General features: G+C 37.0%; 1 protein-coding gene across 7 annotated transcripts in view; it reads left to right on the top strand.

The window, feature by feature from the left end:
• The window catches only part of RPGRIP1L (RPGRIP1 like), a 108,239-nt gene that overhangs the window by 54,219 nt on the left and 34,637 nt on the right, over positions 1–19,383 (top strand). For all 7 annotated transcript variants that reach the window (XM_045046920.1, XM_045046921.1, XM_045046922.1 and 4 more), the window contains 5 exons: positions 2,061–2,245; positions 2,367–2,450; positions 5,836–5,937; positions 6,384–6,543; positions 8,244–8,317. In XM_045046920.1, coding sequence (XP_044902855.1) covers positions 2,061–2,245; positions 2,367–2,450; positions 5,836–5,937; positions 6,384–6,543; positions 8,244–8,317 — 605 coding nt within the window. The remainder of the gene's footprint in view (positions 1–2,060; positions 2,246–2,366; positions 2,451–5,835; positions 5,938–6,383; positions 6,544–8,243; positions 8,318–19,383) is intronic.

Genomic DNA, 19,383 nt, shown 5'->3' with positions numbered 1-19,383 from the left:
GTGTGTGTGTGTGTATGTGTGTGTGTGGTTTTAAACAGACGATGAGGTGTATAGGTGTGGATCCCACTGTGCTTGTCCTATTTGGAATTTGTTGAGCTTCTTTATACGTAGGGTAACCTTATGTACCAAATTTGGGAAGTTTCTGTTTCTTCAATTTTTTTATGCCTTTTCTTCCCTCTTGGGCAGAAAATGTGTGGGCAAAAACATACATGTGTGTGTTTAATGGTGTCCCACAGTTCTCTGAAGTTTTATTCATTTTTATTCATTTTTTTCTCTGCATATTGGATAATCTCTATTGGTTAGTCTTCAAGTTCACTGATTCTTTCCTCTGCCAGCTCAAATCTCCTATTGAGCCCCTCTATTGAATTTTTTCATTTTAGTAATTATACTTTCAACTCCAAAATTTCTATTACGTTCTCTCTTTTATAAAATTTCTATCTATTATATTTTCTGTTTTATAAGTTATTGTCATATTTTCTTTTAATTCTTTAAATGTCAATTTTTTAAGTTCTTTGAACATATTTATAACAGCTGTTCTGAAGTTCCTGTCTGCTAAGTGTAACATCTAGACACTCTCAGAATGTGTCTATTGATGGCTTTTTTCCTATATTTGCAGCATACACTCGTGCTTCTCCATAGGTGCCATGATTTTTTGTTGTTCTTTAAAATTGGACATTTAGGATATTATATTATAGCAACTCTAGATTTCAACCCTCCCCTACTCCACAGGGTGGTTCTCTTGCTGTTTTTGTTTGGTGGCTTGCCTGAACTAAATCTGTATCTTTCCTTCATTGTACCCACTGATGTCTCTGGTAAGGTTTTATTTGTTTGTTTAATTTTAAGTTTGAGTCAGCATAGTTTAGTGGTCAGTCATTGATTGGTGAAAGGTTGCACTTAAACACTTTGAGCTGGTTGGCTTCCCACCTTTTGTCTATGAGTTAAGGAATGGGTTGGGTAAGGGGTTTTCAAACTTCAGGCAGTCTACAAGTCTTGTGTTCAGCCAGGGAAGTAGCTTACTAGAGTCTGTTCTGACTCTTACTGTTGTTACTGAGTTTCTGTAGATTCTCTTAAATAAATGCTTCTCAATTTGTTGTACACCTTTGTTTAATTTCCAGAGCCGTTAAATGGTCCAGTTTTATTACTTCTTTCTTTTTGTGGAAAGGATTTACTGAGCTCTTCATTCGGTCAGTCTAGAAGTCCCACCTGTGCCTGTAATAGAAGTTTATCATCTCCTTCTGTTCCGTCTATCATCTTTATTCTTTGGTTCTAAGGTCTAGAGTTGTTTTGTTTTTTCTTTCCCAGCCAGCCATTAAAAGATGTGTCAAACCCTTGAGTCAGAACAGACTCTAGTAAGTAAAGGAAGGATACCCCTGAAAAAAGTTATACTTGAAATATAGTTCTGTTTTTTTTCAAGTCCAAGATTTTTCAGTATGACTAAAATTTGTGACTCTATATTACAGTTACAGCTAGGTGATACTTTTTAAAATTACTATTTTAGATGCTTTGTTTATTTTATGGACATTTGTTTGCTGTGTTGCTATTAATTTGGAATAATTTAACAAATCCCAGTAAAATATATTTTAAATTATGATAAAAGTTATCATAAAATTATATGGTAATATGAAGTCTTCCTTTGATATATAAATTACTTGAATTTGTGAAGTTCTAATATATTTTTCTATAGAGACAAGTCTTTTGCAAGAATATTCAAGTCAAGGTGAAGGTTGATTTTTGAACTATAACCTAGATAATATCTTAGCAGAAGGCTAAGAACTCTGAATAATCTCCGAATTTAATTTCATTGAATTAAAGTATTTATAAGTTAATTTTCTCATCTAGGAGTCAGTATTATCACTGAGACCTTAACTTCTGAAAGCAGTCTGCTTGAGAGATGAACCTATCATAGATTATTTTGTCTTTATTCTCTAAGCCATTTGAGGTGTGAGTAAAAACCAAAGTTATTTTTAAAGTCGTGGGTAGTTCTCTTTGTTCTTCTTTAATTCTTATGGTAACAAAATTTCACTCTAGCATTAATTAAAATTTTTTTCATAACTTGACAGGAATATTTGAGTTAACAGATCATAAAAAGCATCCTGCAGGAACCATCCATGTTATATTGAAATGGAAATTTGCTTACCTTCCACCAAGTGGATCTATAACTGAAGACTTAGGAAATTTTATACACAAAGAAAAGTCAAAAGTTGTTCAAAAACTACCTCCAACATCCTCTATTAGCACAATAGTTGTAAGTAACCGTGACTCTAGCACTAAAGAAATCGTTTAAAAAGAAAGAAAGAAAAAAATAGCTGAAGTCTTATCTAAGTGCATGTTTATCATACTCACTTTAATGTATTGATTTATCTTAGGCACCAACACCTAAACCAAGACAGCATTTAACACCTGTAGATAAGAAAGTATCTTTTGTGGATATCACACCACATCAGAGTTCTGTAAGTAGTAAACACTGAAAATACTAATTTTTTTCTCCCATAATAAGTATTTGAAATACATGATATAGTTATAATATACTCTACCTGATTTCAAAGGAAACCAGTGAATAAAATGCTTCTTTTTCCTTTAAATGTTAGCTTAATAATTTGGCACGGTTTAGAAATGTTAATTCTTCTTACTCTTTGATCTAAACCCTCCTTTGGCTCCATCTATGTCTCCAGCTACTGCTTTAATCCTCTGTCCTCATTTATGGGGAAAAAAAATCTCTTCAAAAAGTTGTCTTAATTCTGTCATCCTTTCTTCACACTGTTTCTTGAACTCACTCTAGGCTAATTCATCCTCATTTCAACCACCCGTGCTAAGGTCATGATGACTTTGACTTTGCCACAGCCAATAGTCAATTCTGAGTCCCATCTTCATCTCCCCATAACATCTGACACAGTGGAATACTCGCTTCCTCTTCACTTGGCCTCTGGAACACTGTGCCTTTCTTGCCCTCCAACTTTACCAGTTATTTTTCTCACTCCCTTGGACCAAATCTCTCAAGATTGAGGTGCCTCAACATTTAAACTGCAGACCTAGACGTCTGCTGAGTCTGTATCTACATTCAGAGGTCTTATCCAGTCTCATAGTTTGGGGTTTTTTTTTAATGTTTATTTATTTATTTTGAGAGAGAGAAAGCATAGGCGAGGGGCAAAGAGAAAGGAAGAGAGAGAATCTTAAGCAGCCTCCACGCTGTTCCATGAACCACATGACCTGAGCCGAAACTAAGAGCCAGATGCTTAACTGACTGAGCCACCCAGTCACCACCAATCTCACAGTTTGGAACAACATCTAGATGCTGATACTCCCATATTTGTATCTTCACTCTTGATCTCGCTGCCCAATTCCAGATTTATTTTCTTCCTGCTTATTTCATATGCATTGGACATCTAGTAGAAACCTAAACTTCACATGTCAAAACCCAGATGTCATCTCACCAACCCTCTTCCAAAATGTTTCTTTCATTGTTTCCCATTCTCATAAATGACTGACCATTCACCCAGTTGTACAGTCATGAAATTTCAAAGTCATCCCTTTGGCATTTCCTCTTTCACATCCCACATGCAGTTCATCCACAAAACCTGTCAGCTATACTTCCAAAACATATCCCGTAGTCAGTCATCTCTACTCTCACCACTCGAGTTACCATCATCATGTCTTTTGGACTTTAAAAAAATAATAACTTATTTGTAATTGACATATCTCTCACATAGGTAAAGGACATGAATCTTAAGCACACAGCTCAGTGAATAGCTACACAGCCACCACCCAGAGCCTAAAAAATACCTGGCATATACAGTGCATTTCATATATATGTGCTAAGTAAATGAATTCAGCAATTACTAGTCAGGCAGTATTTAATAGCTAATACTTACTGAGTGCTTATTATGTGTCAGACACTGAGCTAAATGCTTTATGGCCACTGAACTCATTTAATTCTCACAACAACCTTAGGATCATACTAGAATTATTCCCTTTTAAAGATTGGGAAGGTAATGTTTACAGAGCTTAAGTAACTTGCTCAAGGTCAAAGTATTAGATCTGGGATTCGAACACAGGTAGCCTGATTCCTACATAAATGATCATAAATATAAAAAAGATGTGCATAGAGATGTTTGTTGCAGCGTTCATCACAACAGCTGAAAATGGTGAACCAGTTATATGTCCAACACTAGTAAAGTGGTTCATTAAATTATGATACATTCATTTATTTTAATATTATGTTTTATTAAAAATTATGTTTACCCAAAATTTCACACCAAGAGAAAATTTTATGTTGTGGTATTAAGGGTTTTTTAAATGTAATAGGATATATTGTATTTATAATATAATTACTACTGTGTAACCAAGAGATTTCTTTATTTGCATTAAAAATTAACCATAAAGAAAAAGGTAAAAAATAAAAAGAAATCTATTATTAACAGATATTATCATTGGGTAATGAAAATATGGATTTGTATTAATTTCTTTTGTTTTCTTGTTTATCTTTCACATTTTCTTTTATTTAATATTCTTTAATGTTTATTCATTTTTGAGAGACAGAGAGAGACAGAGCGTGAGCAGGGGAGGGTCAGAGAGAGAGACACAGAATCTGAAGCAGGCTCAAGGCTCTGAGCTGTCAGCACAGAGCCCAACACGGGGCTCATACCCATGAACCATGAGATCATGACCTCAAGCCAAAGTCAGATGCTTAACTGACTGAGCCACCCAGGCACCCCTATCTTTCATATATTCTATATTGGACATGTTTACTTTTTTTTTTTTTTAATTTTTTTTCAACGTTTATTTATTTTTTGGGACAGAGAGAGACAGAGCATGAACGGGGGAGGGGCAGAGAGAGAGGGAGACACAGAATCGGAAGCAGGCTCCAGGCTCCGAGCCATCAGCCCAGAGCCTGACGCGGGGCTCGAACTCACGGACCGCGAGATCGTGACCTGGCTGAAGTCGGACGCTTAACCGACTGCGCCACCCAGGCGCCCCAAGGACATGTTTACTTTTAAAATAGCAAAAATGATAAGCTGCATTTTAAAAATACACATCAGTTTATAAATCCTGGAAAATGATTGATTATAAATTGATTTTTGATACAGTTAAAAAAGAATGTTGATCATAGAAAGTACATTATCTATCCTAGTACATGCAGTTTTTTAATTACATGAGTAATGTCTAATCATTATAGAAATATTAAAAAATACAAAGGAAAATTTAAAAACATTAAAAATAAAATTAAATTTCCCCAAATCTATATGTCAGAGGTAGAATTTTGGTCAATTTTCTTCCACACTTATTCCCATGGGAATATACACATTGTTGGCTTGTTTGTTTTTTAACAAAAGCGTATACAACTATATGTATTGTTCCGTAGCTAGCTTTTCTACCCAACACTGTATTGCGTACTCTCTTCAGTGTTAGTAAGTACCACTATGTCAGTGTCAGTACACTTGTACAATGTCAGTGGCAGTGACAGTGTCAGTAAGTACTAATAATGATCTACATTATTATTTTTTTCATGGTTACAAAGAACTCAGGTACTTAGATGTACCGTATTTTACTTAACTAGCCCTCTACTGTTGGACATTTGCATTACTTTCAGTTATAAACAGTCCTTCAGTGAACTACACTTGCCGTTCTTAAATTGTATATATACCATGATGAATAGCAACCATTGTACTGAAATACATTAACTAAATTTAGGGACAGATGGGTAACTACGATATTTACTCATATATGTATATACGTGTGTGTGTGTGTGTGTGTGTGTGTGTGTGTGTGTCAGGATGATTTGAGATTTAGTAATAAATACAACATAACATACATGCATGTTTTTACATCAATAAAAAGGAGATAACTACTTCTCCTGAAGATGGGAAGGAAATTTCATCAGAAGTGGAGCATACACCAGAAATAGAAATTAATATGCCAACTCTTTCACATATTCCTGAGGTATGTATTTGCATTAAAATTCTTTCAAAAGGTTTATTTGGTTCTTCAAAGACTTTGTATTAACATGGATCAAGAAATCATAGCATTATCCTATTTTTGTGTACAACTTCCTGGGAATAGAAGGACCAAAAATATGACAAGGGTTGTAACAGCTACAATTATGCTGATATTAGCAGGTAGTAAATAGATATATGAATTAGAGTAATCTGTAAAAGTCATTTTGATGTTAATGCATTTTTCATTCTTGGTTTATAATAACATTTTCATGTATCTGCATATTATCATTTGTACAATTTCGGTGATTGTTTTCTAACGAATCACTTATGTGTAATGCTTGTCTATATATTTAAGTCTCAAGCTTGCATGCTTTATTAATCCAGTGCTTCAACAAGTATGTATACATGTGATCTAAGCAACAGTGTATCAGTGTGCTTTCATTTCTTCAGATTTCTCAAGGAAGCAGTGTAACGAAGGTAAAAGAGAATACTGAGAAAATAGAAGGAAGAGATGATGATGTGTCTTGTCTCTCTGAGGGTCAGCTTGCAGACCGAAGTTTGTCTTCTTCAGAAGATGAAACAGAAATAACTGAGGAACTAGAACCAGAAGGTGATTTTTTTTTCCTTTTTTTAAGTTAACATTATTTCCTTCTTTGCTTTATTTAATCTGTTAAGAGTATGCCTTTGGGGCGCCTGGGTGGCTCAGTCAGTTGAGCGTTCGACTTCGGCTCAGGTCGTGGTTTCATGGTTCGTGGGTTCGAGCCCCGTGTCAGGTTCTGTGCTGACAGCTCAGAGCCTGGAGGCTGCTTCAGTTTCTGTGTCTCCCTCTCTCTCTGCCCCTCTCCCCACTCATGCTCTCTCTCTGTTTCTCTCTCAAAAATAAATAAACATAAAAAGAAATTTTTTTTAAAGAGTATGCCTACAGGGCATCTTAACAGTGGATCTACCTCATGATACCTATCTCCCGACAGAAGTGATGGGACAGAGTTCAGTCTCGTCAGCTACAGTCGGGGGAACGACTGCACACCTTCTTATTTCAGCTTGGAGTGCCCCACTAGCATCCAAGTATAACTGCTGACCACGTGTCCAGTTTATATTTTAAATAACTTCATATTCTCTGTGGGTGTTATACTATCATCTGGATTATTCTAGAGAAATTAACTTTTTAAAAATTAAAACTAAGAAGTCAGACAAAAAAGACAACTCATGACAGTATTTAATTTCTATGAATATCTGGAACAGGCAACTAACTATAGTGACAAAGCATTGAAGTCGCTCCCTGGGGAAGGGCAAATAGGAACAGAGAGATGCAAAATAGGAGTAGATTATCGGGGGCACGAGGAAACTTATGGAGTGATGGATATATTCACGATCTTAATTGTGGTGATGATTTCACAGAATTATGTATACGTCAAAATATCAAATTTTGCATTTTAAATATGTGCATGTCAATTGTGCCACAATAAAACTGCAAAAAATTTTAAAGATGCTTTTAAATACTAAGAGTAACTTGATTTTTTGCACAGTATAATTGGTTAGGCTGTTAGAAAACACCTATTACCCTGTTCTCTTTAACAAGATTATTTTTAGGGGCACCTGGGTGGCCCAGTCAGTTGAGCGTCTGACTTCGTCTCAGGTGATGATCTCACAGCTCGTGAGTTCGAGCCCCACGTCGGGCTCTGGGCTGACAGCTCGGAGCCTGGAGCCTGCTTCGGATTCTGTGTCTCCCTCTCTGTCTGCCCCTCTCCCGCTCATGCTCTGTCTCTCTGTCTCTCAAAAATAAACAAATATTAAAAAAAAATCTTTTTAAAGATTATTTTTCAATTTCACAACAAGCTATATTTTTATTATCTTTGTTTCTACTAAAACTGAACTTGGAATTTTCAGTCGGTTTTTTTTTTTTTCTCTTTCCTAAAATATAATTTAGGGGCGCCTAGGTGACTCAGTCGGTTAAGTGTCTTACTCTTGATTTCGGCTCAGGTTGTGATCTGACAGCTCATGAGATCAAGCCCCATGTCAGTCTCTGCGTGGAGAGCACAGAGCCTGCTTAAGATTCTCTCTCTCTCCCTCTCCCTCTGCCCCTCCCTTGCCTTGCTCTCTCTCTCTCTCTCTCTCAAAATAAATAAATAAACATTTAAAATAAATGAAATAAAATGTAAAAGTAAGTATCTTTGCTGTTAAAAAAGGCCTAGACATAATTATCATATTGTTCTTTTAAGGTTGTCCTTATGACATATGCTTATTTCTGTCCATTTCACAAGGTATATTTGCTTTAATAGACTTAAACTATTGAGTTTTATTTTTTAACAGATGAGGAAGAGAGATCAGCGTCTGACAGTGATGAATGTATTATTCCTGGTCCTGTGTCCGAGAATATCAAACAGGTCAGTAACTTGATGCCAGCTTGTAAAATAAAGTTGTCTTCATTCGTAGTGTATCAGTCTTCGTGTATGAAAATCTTCGGGCAAAAATACTTCTGGGAAAATGCTAATGTATTTTCACAATCTTACCCATACAATCGTCTAGTACAAAATAAATTTATATGTAGTTTCATAATGTGATGGGTGATAACTTCTGGAGTTAGTTTGGCTTACATGTTAACAATACCTAACAATAGTAGCTTTAATAGTTAATTGATAAAACCAGTTGACTTCCCTGACTCCTTTTCAGAACCATTGTACAAAGGTATGTTAAATCACATCTCAACTTTAAGAATTCAAAATGTGATATTGCGTTCAAAACTATAATAGCTTGCAAATGTGAATTCATACACTATTCATATCTAAATATGTCCACTGATAAACTATTAAAGTTATTTCATTTCTGCCAAAAAATTAAACCCTGTTAGATCTTGTATAGTGTTTACGTGTTTTGTAGCACATTGCTGAAAAGTAGTATGTAAATTCAAATTTTGAAAAGAAAATTGTACTTTAATTTACATGGGAAGTATACCACTTAGCAGAGCATTTTTTATTTTACGGGGGGGGCCATTTTTATAAAGTAAGTGTAAGTAAAGTAAAAAGGCTCTAGCTTTTTCTGTTCATCTACATTAATTTTCCTGAAATGATTAATTGTACACCTTTTTTTAGAATTTCTACTTTTTGGGTAAGAATTGGAATACTTCTTTCAACTCTTAAAATTCTCAGCTTAACCTCTTTGCAGAACAAACCCAAATGCAAACAGAACAGTTCATCTGTCCAAAGTTTTATTACCATTGTTATTAATTATAATACCACCTGACCCATGCATCCTTATATATGGAGTCTTTTTTCTTCAAAATCAATAAATCAAGGAAGAAATCTTGAGTATGGTTTCCTGGACATTTAATAAAGCATTTAGTTCAATTAAATTTAGCTTTTTTGCTTTATCAAACCTGAAATTGTTTTTCGAACTGATGAATAGAAATTCTATGCTGTCTATTAGAAAATTGTGATAATGGGAATTAAAGGGAAAATGGGCCCCTTGTGTGGATAGCCATTTGTATTAGGGTTTTCCAGGGAAATAGAACCAATAGGATATATATGTATAAATGTCTACATATAGGAAGATTTATTATAAAGAATTGAGCCACGTGACTGTGGGGACTGAGAAGTCCCAGGATCTACATTCAGCAAGGCAAAGACCCAGGAAATGCAATAGTGTAGCTCCAGTCTGGGTCTGAAGATCGTAAAAGTTGGAGTGCCACTGGTACAAATTCGAGCTGGAGAGCAGGCAGGCAGAGACCCAACAAGAATCAGTGTGTTCCATTATCACATTCAAAGTCAGGAAAAGACCAATGTTGCATGTGAAGGCCAACAGGCAGAGGAGTTCTCTCTTTTTGTTCTCCTTTTTGTTCTGTTTAGGTCTTCAATTGATTAGAGGAGGCCCCACCCACATTAGAGAGGGCAGTCTGCTTTACTCCGTCTACCACCTCAGATGTTAATCTTATCCAGAAACACTCCAAGGACACACCTAAGACAATGTTTGACCTATGTCCGAATAGCTGGTGGTCCAGTCAAGCTGACAGATAAAATGAACTATCACATCATTTTATGAAGAATGTATTCTCATTACACCGAGCACAGTAAGCGTGCATGTTTGAATCAGACATTTCTTCCTGTACATCTTCCTTAAGAACTGCTTCAGGTAGCACTTTCAGGACAGTGACACATGGCTTTCATCAGAAGGAAAGGACCACTTGAATGGTGCTTCTGACCTAAGCACATCCTGCGTAACATGTCCTTTAATTATCACAACAATCCTATATTCCTTAGCATCTACTCTGTGTCAGAAAAGAAGCAATCCCTGGCCTCAAAGAAGTCACAGTCTGCAAGGAAACACAGTCACAACGTAAGGTGGTCGGAGCTAGGGGAACGGAATGCACAGGGTGCTGCTATAGGAGCATTCAAGCAAGTACCCAGCAGCATGAGGGACCCTCATCAAGGATGACTTCCAAAAGTCAGTGAAGCTTGAGCCAAGTGTTGAAGGTGATGAGGAGTTAGTGAGAGCCATAGAGGGGTCATTTCAGGACAGAGGAATGATAGCATAAAAATTAGAATGTGGAGCATAACTTGTTCTGGAAATTCAGAATGGTTTTAGGATGGACTACATCTGTGGCACACCTACAGGGCCCCAGGAGAATATGCTGAAAAGGGAGACATGTCCTCAGCGTTGAGGCCTCTCGTGTATCATCCAAGGAGGCTGAAGTCTATCCTAAAGTTCTATGAGCGGCCAATAAGGGCTTTTAAGGGAGGGGGAAGATCACTCACTCATTAAACAGATATTTGGGGAGTATTTGCTGCATTCCAAGTTTTGTTCTAGGCCATGAGAATATAGCAGTGAATAAGAGAAATAATCCTCTTGCTCTTAGGGAGTTTACACTCTTGAATTCAATTTTAAAAGAAGAGAGGCACAGAGACTAATTAAAAAGTAATTAGAGAACCCTACTCTGGTTCTCCCCATTTGATAAGATTTTTTTAACCAATTGCCTCTACCCTCTCATGTCACAGAATTGAGACTAAAGTAGTATCCTAGATAAGTATCATTTATGCCAATTACACTGTGAATCTGAATTACCTGCTACACTATATAAGCACTTGAAGATCACCCAGTTTCCTCCTTGCATGTTTCAGAAGCTCTCAGCTCACAGTTATTTCTTAGAAATGTTGATCCTTAACAGGAATCTAACAGATTTCCCAGGACTTAGACATATTACTTGGTTCTTCCTCTTTTCTTTATGTCTGTGATGTATAATTAATCATAGATTACTTCATTTTGTTTCATTTCATTTACAACATTTATGAGCTTCACTTTGTCAGAGTGAAATGCTTGTCCCCTCCTTTTCTTTCCAAAGTGGCATAATTAGTGTTAGCATCTTTTTTAACAGGCTACATAAAGTTTAGTGGCTGGATTAAATCAAGTCATTAACATAATGTGCTACCCAATTTGCCCCTATCGCTCTTCGTTTCCAGGACATCAAAGGGCCACAGAGCACCAGTGTAATTGGGCCTTGCTGGCCTGTCAGATTCCGTCAGCCTGATGACTGATTCTTTTACTAAAAAGCTTCTAGGCATGATAATTAAGTGGGGTGGAGGAAGTCTGAGAAATGTAAAACTTTGGACATTTCTCTATGAATATTTTATTAATTTGAATAATCAGAAGTTAACAGTATCAATTTGATGTATAATACATTGATTAAAAGCCTTGTTTTAGGTCCTTAAAATAGACATCAAAACCAAAAATTTGCATCTGCCATGACACTAAAAAAAAGAATTAACAATCCTCCTTTCAGAGTGTTTCTAGTTTTATCTTTTAAGCAACGCAGCTTTCCATCTTCACTACGAAATGTATGGCCATCAATTCACAGATTTCTTAAAGTGCGCCCACAGGTAAGAATGGGAAGTCACACTCTGACAGAGCAACGGACTCTTCTGTGCATTGCATATTTACATCGTTCTCTTTCTCTGTTTCTACTAATGGCAGTTTTGTAAAAACTGCCAAATTGAATTGGACGAAATTGCAATTCCACCTGGAAACCAGGTCCTCTTGAACAATATGAGCTGGCATTCCCAGGTGACTGCAATAATGATGTTCAGCAAAATATGCTTTAAAGATTTGAAAGGCAAAATGCATAAAGCAACTCACTACTTTTAGAATTCATGTATTAAAAAGTCTTAAATCAGGGGGCACCTGGGTGGCTCATTAGGTTAAGCATCCAACTTCGGCTCAGGTTATGATCTCACTGCTCGTGTGTGTACGTCTCTCTGTCTCAAAATAAACGTTAAAAAAATTAAAAATGAATAAAAATAGAAAGTATTAAGTCGGGGCACCTGGGTGGCTTAGTCAGTTAAATGTCTGACTCTTGGTTTCAGCTCAGGTCATGATCTCATGGTTCATGGGCTCAAGCCCTGAGTCGGACTCTGAGCTGATAGTTTGGAGCCTGCTTGGGATTCTCTCTCTCTCTCCTTCTCTGTCTGCCCTTGCCCCGCACACGCACCCGTGCTCAAAATACATGAGTAAACTTTAAAAAACTTATTAAACGATTTCAGAATCAAACATGATATCCTGTCAATGTGTAAAATAAGCCCCTCCCGCTGCTTTACATATGGACACTTCAGCTAGATAGAATACGTTTCAAAATATATTTTAGGTGAAACCAGAAATGTTGAATTACTCTGCCGGTAGATCCTTCCAAAACTATTTTTTATGTTTTGCAACTTAATTATCTCTTACTAATATACTATGGACATCTTTCCATAGTAATATGTTCCATTTCTTTGAACAGATGCATAATACTGCAATGCATAGCCATACCATATTTATTTAAATAAGCCCCTTTTGAAGGACCTTTACGTGAGGGCATCTAGGTGTCTCAGTTGGTTGAGTGTCCCATGGAGCCTTAGGCTTCTTTCAGTTTTTGCTAATGCAAACATTTCTGGTTACAATAACAACGTATAAAAATTCCTGCTTCCTCACATCACACCTTTGCCAAACCGATGGTGAAGAAATTACACCTCACTGAAAATTCCATTACAAAGAAGCCAAGAAAGAGGAATATTTATATACACATACGTACACATTTTTATATGAGCATACAGACACAACATTTAGGTTTAAGTAAACAAAGAAAATGTCTAGAAATATATAATCCAAACACCATTAGCAGTGAGTATCTCTGGGACATGGTCAGGGCAGGGGTCAGCAAACTATGGCCAATGTGTCAATCCCAGCCCTCTCTCTACCTGTTTTTGTAAATAAAGTTTCTCTGAAACACAGCTACACCCATCATTTACCTATTGTCTATACTGCTTTCACTCTAGAAGAGCAGAGTTGAGTGTTTGCAACAGAGACCATATGGCCTGTGATGCAAAAATTATACAAAACGTAATTGCCAACCCCTTTGGCAAAAAATTGCCGAAAACAAGGAACTTTGATATTTTACTTTTGGGATTTATATTGTTGGATTATTTTTTTTAAGTATATTTATTTATTTTGAGAAAGAGAGAGAGTGAGCAGGGGAGAGGCAGAGAGAAAGGGAAAAAGAGAATCCCAAGGAGGCCCCCACACCATCAGCACGGAGCCAACATGGGCTCGAACCCACAAACCATGATCATGACCTGAGCCGAAATCAAGAGTCAGGCGTTTAACCTGGTGCCCCTCTTGTTGGATTATGTTTAATGATGAGTATAGACTCCTTCTAGAAAGGAAATAATTTGTAAGCTAAGTCTGTACTAAAATGTTAAATAATAACTAGAGAACAGTTTCATATGAATATCATGGAAGCTTTTTTGTAAATATCTTAGAAAGGGACAACAAATATACGTTGAATCTTTCTTGGTTTAGAGCAGTGATTCTCAAAATGTGGTCCCCAGACCAGCAGCATCAGCGTCACCTCAGAAACTGTGAGGATGCAAATTCTTGGACCCCACCCCACACCTCATGAATGAGAAATTCAGAGACGGAGGCCCAGCAATCCGTGTGTTATTGAGCCTTTCAGGTCATTCTGGGGCATGCTAAGAGTTTAAGAACAACTTTAGGGAAAAGTGGTACTTCTCACCGTGACTACACACTCAGATCACCTAGAGAGCATTTTTAAATGCCAGGGCCTGGCTCCATCCGGATCAGCTAAATCCGAATTTTGTTTAAAGCTCCCCGGGTGATACTAATGTGCAGCCAAAATTGAGAACCACTGTACTATAACATCTGTTTTCAATGATGGTGAAAGTGGAATAGCATATCAAAATCACCTGAAATTGAGGGTAATTTTTAAAATTCTCTCCTTCCTTCACATTATTGCCATAGTAAGCCACAGTTAATGATGGAAATGTGTCATATCCCTCAGGTGTATTAGGACAGGAAAAAATATTCCAACCATTGCTTTAGAACATGTGGTAACAAGCTTCTGTAATTTGCTGACCATTATAGATGCAGTAATTTTCATGGTGTATAAGGGAGACCATGACAGTATTCTAAAAATAAGCCCTCTTAACTCTAGCACCATTTTGATCTCCATCACTGAAGTTTCGGTATTTACATTATTTGTTTAATACGGGTCTTTCACAGAACACATGAGAAAAGATAAGTTACTGCCACTGATGAAAGCTGGGGTTTTTTTTGCTTTTGTTTGTTAAAAACATTATTGTCTTGACAGTTTGAGTTTCTCTTTACTCTTCTTTCTCCCAAAGAGCTTTTAAGAAACCAAATATTTTCAATCAAAACAGGTATGAAGAATGGATATGATTCCTAATAAGGGGAAGTTTTAGAGCCTAGTGTGAGTTGAGAGGACTTTTTTTTTTTTAAGTTTATTTATTTATTTTCAGAGAGAGAGAGAGAGAGCGACCACAAGCAGGGGCAGAGAGGGAGGGAGAGAGAAAATCCCAAGTAGACTCCACACTGTCAGTGCAGAGCCCAATGTGGGGCTCAGACTCACAAACCGTGAGATCATGACCTGAGCTGAAACCAAGAGTTGGTTGCTTAACTGACTGAGCCCCCCAGGCTCCCCTGGGAGGACTTTTTTTTTTTTTTTTTTTGAGACGACTCTGCCCACCCCCAGCCTGAAGAAGGAAGTTGTAAGAATCATTATTAATCAGTGTGCATTCCTACCCTGTTTACCTGTGGCTCTGTCAATACCAATGGTGAGCTTTTTTTTAGAACTCACCCCAATTAAAATTTTTCTCTTAAAGGGCATAGACATAGATTATAACCTTCCATGTCCATTTTATATCTTATCAGTTTGCTATATAGTACCAAGTTCTACCTACTCCTGTAGGTAGGCTTTGTTTATATTTATTTACACACATACACACATACACACGTATGTAACACATTTTTATAGTGATAAATGTAATACCCATGTAAATTCATGTAACCATTTGGGGAGTAATTTGAATTTCTCACATCTATCTCTTAGCAATTCTTCTAAGAGAATCATTCACATACACAAGAAAACATAAAGGAATGCAACATTTTTGTAATAGCAAAAAACTGTGGACACCTGGATTGTTCATGAGTAAAGAAATAAGTGGACTATAGATTATATATGCAATATAAATGGAATTCTATAGAACAGTTAATATATAGGAATTGGATTTTAATTATAAACGTGAATAAATCTAAAAATATATAGCATTCAGTGAAAAAAAAACACAAGTTGCACAATGATTAATAGAGGCTGATACCACTGATATAAAGCCTAAAAACAGAACAATACTCTGTGTCGTTTATGGATATATACCTATGTTGTAGAAAATATAAAAGCGTGTTTGGGAGTGATACATACCAACTTAAGAATAGTGGTTACCTATGGGGGGATGAGAAAGGAAAGAAAGGAACTAGGAGGTAGGGGCTTTACCTGTATCTAACTGAAACGTTTCATTTCTTCAACAGTAATAACAAAAAAAGTTTGAAGCAGATACAGCAAAATGGTAACATCTGTTTTAGACGTTGAGGACTTGAATATGCCAAATTATCTTTCTATACTTTATAATTTTTAAAGTTACAGAAATGCTTATTCACTGTAGAAATTTAGAATGAAATAAAACTCACATGTAATCTCACCAGAGTTAGAGTTAAATCTAATGGACTAAAACAAGTTGAAAACTTTTATCATAGGCCATCCTCAGTTAAGGGATACGATGTTTAAGGACTGTCAAGTATAATTAGTTTTTAGAAGCCTAACAATTCAGCTCCAATGTGACTGCTCTGATGCTTGAAACCAGAGGAAGAATTCAGCATGATCCTCTGAAGTAAAACATAAAAAATTTAAGCATGCCAATAAAAGCTTAAGTAAATACTGTAGAAAAAATATGGCCTAAAAAGTGAATTAGCATCAGTCAGGAAGCAATGGTGGAATTGAGCCAAAATCATGAGAACTTTTAACTTTTTTTCTCTGCGAGTAATACAAGCTGTCATCACATTTCTAGATCATTCAATCACACAGTATGGAGTGTCCATCTATACAGGCAAGTAAAAATAAGTTCTTACTTGAGTGACTTCTATTACTTCTGTTCACCACAGTCGACTTTTAAATGCCTTTTTTTTATATGCTAACGTCAACATCTTGCTAACTAGAGATGTAAATAGGGCACTTGGTGAACAAGACAAAAGTAACATACTTAGTAACAAACGTTCACACATACAGAATAGAAGACAGGAAAAGCCTAAAGCCTATACCGTGTGGCCAACTTACTACATGTGAAGGCTACCAATACCCTACAGAAGTACAATTGTCTTGTTCTAGAGATCCTAAACAGACATTATGATGCATCTGACTGCAAAGACTTGTTTGAATCAGTGTATGGTTATCCCTTGCAAGTCTCCTAGTGGAACTTTTCATTGTTTTATTATGAAAAATCGGAAAAGTTCAAAAAATAGTAACCTCCCATCTCAGTTCCACAATATTGACCCGTCTTTGAAATACTCTTATTTAACTGAAACCTTAAACAGCAAGATTTCTATATATTTTTCAACAGTTAGTACATGGGAGACACAATAAATATTTGTTAAAAAAGAAAACCTAAAAAAAAAAAAATGCAGCTACACCTTTTACTGGCAATATACAAAAGATATTCTGAATATATAAAAAATATTCAGCCTCCCTTGACTCCATATCTTTAAGTATTTATTGAGAGCCTACTATGTGCCAGATAGGATGTTAAATAGCAGAAGATTAATAGGACAAGGCTCTGGCCTCCAGGAGCTCACAGTCTACAGAGAAGCAGATAGGCGCAAAAAAAAAAAAAAAAATCCATGAAGTATAACGTGACTAGAAAGTGTAGTAAGGACCCAGAGGAGGAACCAGCTCACCCTTGGAGAGTAGAAATGCTATCCTAAAAGGACAGCATGTGTGGCCCAGGACATAAAATAAGTAGAATTTTGTCTGGTGGAGAAGATTTCAGATGCAAAAAACCCGAGCTATATAAACAGCACACCACTGGTCCCAGAAAACGGCTAGAGTGTAAGTTAACAGGCTTTCAAGCAGAAAGGGTGACACCTGATTTGTTTTTAGGGAGAGAATTCAGCCACAAGAAGAGCAGCTGAGACTCCAGACCAGGGATTAGGGGCAGGAGTGCCTCGCCTCTCTTCTAGCCGTGAGAGTCGATCCCTTCATTTCTGAGCGTGTGCTGCACGCCAACAGCAGTGATGTCATAAGCAGGGTAGCTCGAGTCCCTGGGTCCCCGAGTGTATAGGCTGGTACCGTCCATCCGCGTCCAGTTCTGCCGACCAGTTCTCTTTCATGATCCCTTCTCATTTCTCCCTTGTTACTCCGTCAAACTGCATGCTAACACTAGGCAGCTGTGGAGTGAGTCCTTCCCCCAGATCAGATGAGAACCTAAACAAATTTCTCTAGAGATAAAAATGAAAAGAGAAGCCACATCCTGTTTTGTCTTTTTATCCCCAATAGCTGATACAGTGTTGAAACACAAGCTTTCAATAATCTGATGAATCATTGTGTTCAGGAAGTGGCATGAATAGGGATGGGGTGATCTCCAGGATGTGGTGGGTATGAAAAATGAAAATAGCAACCGTGGCTCCGAGGTCTCCTGGCCGTAGGGTGGCCAGGTGGCTGGTGACGTCACCTGAGATGGGAAATATCGGAGGATGAATGAGATCAGGGGAGAGGGTATGAGTTCATTTCTGACACGAAGTTGTCTGACTGAACCGTCAGTCAGACAGCTGATGTACTTCTTAATCTTCAAAATCTTTATTTACAATCTAGTTGAACTTTTGATTCACAGAGGCAAAAACACAACCAGAATTGTTCCAATGTTGAAAAATAAATTGGCTAGCCCCGGTAGCCAAAAGGTATAATGTTTAGAAAATTCTTTATTCAGACAGAGCATGCTTCCCTAGATATATACTATTTGGAACTTATCCGTCTTCTAATTTAAGTTGATTTATGTAGCATAAAAAGAACAAAGATGGGGCGCCTGGCTGGCTCAATCTGTTAAGCATCCAACTCTTGATTTCGGCTCAGTTCACTATCTCACGGTTCAAGGAATCGAGCCGTGCATCAGGCTCCACACTGACAGCATGGAGCCTGCTTGGGACTCTTTCTCTCCCTCCCTCTTTGCCTCTCCCCCACCTGCTGTCTCCTTCTCTCTCTCTCAAAATAAGTAAACATTTTTTAAAAAGACAAAAGGGGCACCTGGGTGGCTCAGTTGGTTGAGTGTCCGACTTCGGCTCAAGTTATTCAAATCTCACCATTCGTAAGTTTGAGCCCCACATCGGGCTCGCTCCTGTCAGCCTGTCAACGCAGAGCCCGCTTCAGATCCTCTGTCCCCCTCTTTCTGCCCCTCCCCCACTTGCGCTATCCCAAAAATAAATACATATTTAAAAAAAAACAAAGAAATGGTAACTAATAACTTCTATACATAATATTAGAAAATTTAAGGGACATGGGATAGAGGTAATGAGGCTCGAGGGGGAATAACAATAAAAAACTGGACCAGAAAGGAGATGATGCCATGTAAGGAATTTTAAAGCTCTTTTAAATTTATTTGAATATGATGGGTTTTCTTTTGGTTTGTTCGGTATTGATGTTTTTGCTTGTTTCTTTGGCTGTAATCTACTTTCATTTAGAATTCTATTTTTGTATATAGTCTTATTTGATAACCTAAATTCGTCCTTACAGTAATGCAAGTTTTTATATGGGGATTGTACACTTAATATATTATTAATAAAATAACCGGTTAAATAAATTTGATTCCCCTGCTATTTATAAGTTCATTTGTCTCTTCTTTGGGTTCTGTGATAAACAACTTTAAATTCTTCTCTGCACAACATAGAGGTAACCATTTTGCCTCTCGGTGGCTATTTTCCTTTCATTCTTTTGTGCCGAGGCAGGAATATTTTATAAGATGTTATTGTTATAACAATTGTGAGTTTTTCAAATTACAAGGCATGTAAAAAGACTTACTTATGCACGGTGCTCCATTTGAACCAGAATTAGAAAATGTGTGTGCGCATGTGG

Source organism: Felis catus, chromosome E2 (assembly GCF_018350175.1).
Source record: "Felis catus isolate Fca126 chromosome E2, F.catus_Fca126_mat1.0, whole genome shotgun sequence".
Classification (NCBI taxonomy): domain Eukaryota; kingdom Metazoa; phylum Chordata; class Mammalia; order Carnivora; family Felidae; genus Felis; species Felis catus.
This window is presented reverse-complemented; position numbering and strand designations above follow the sequence as displayed.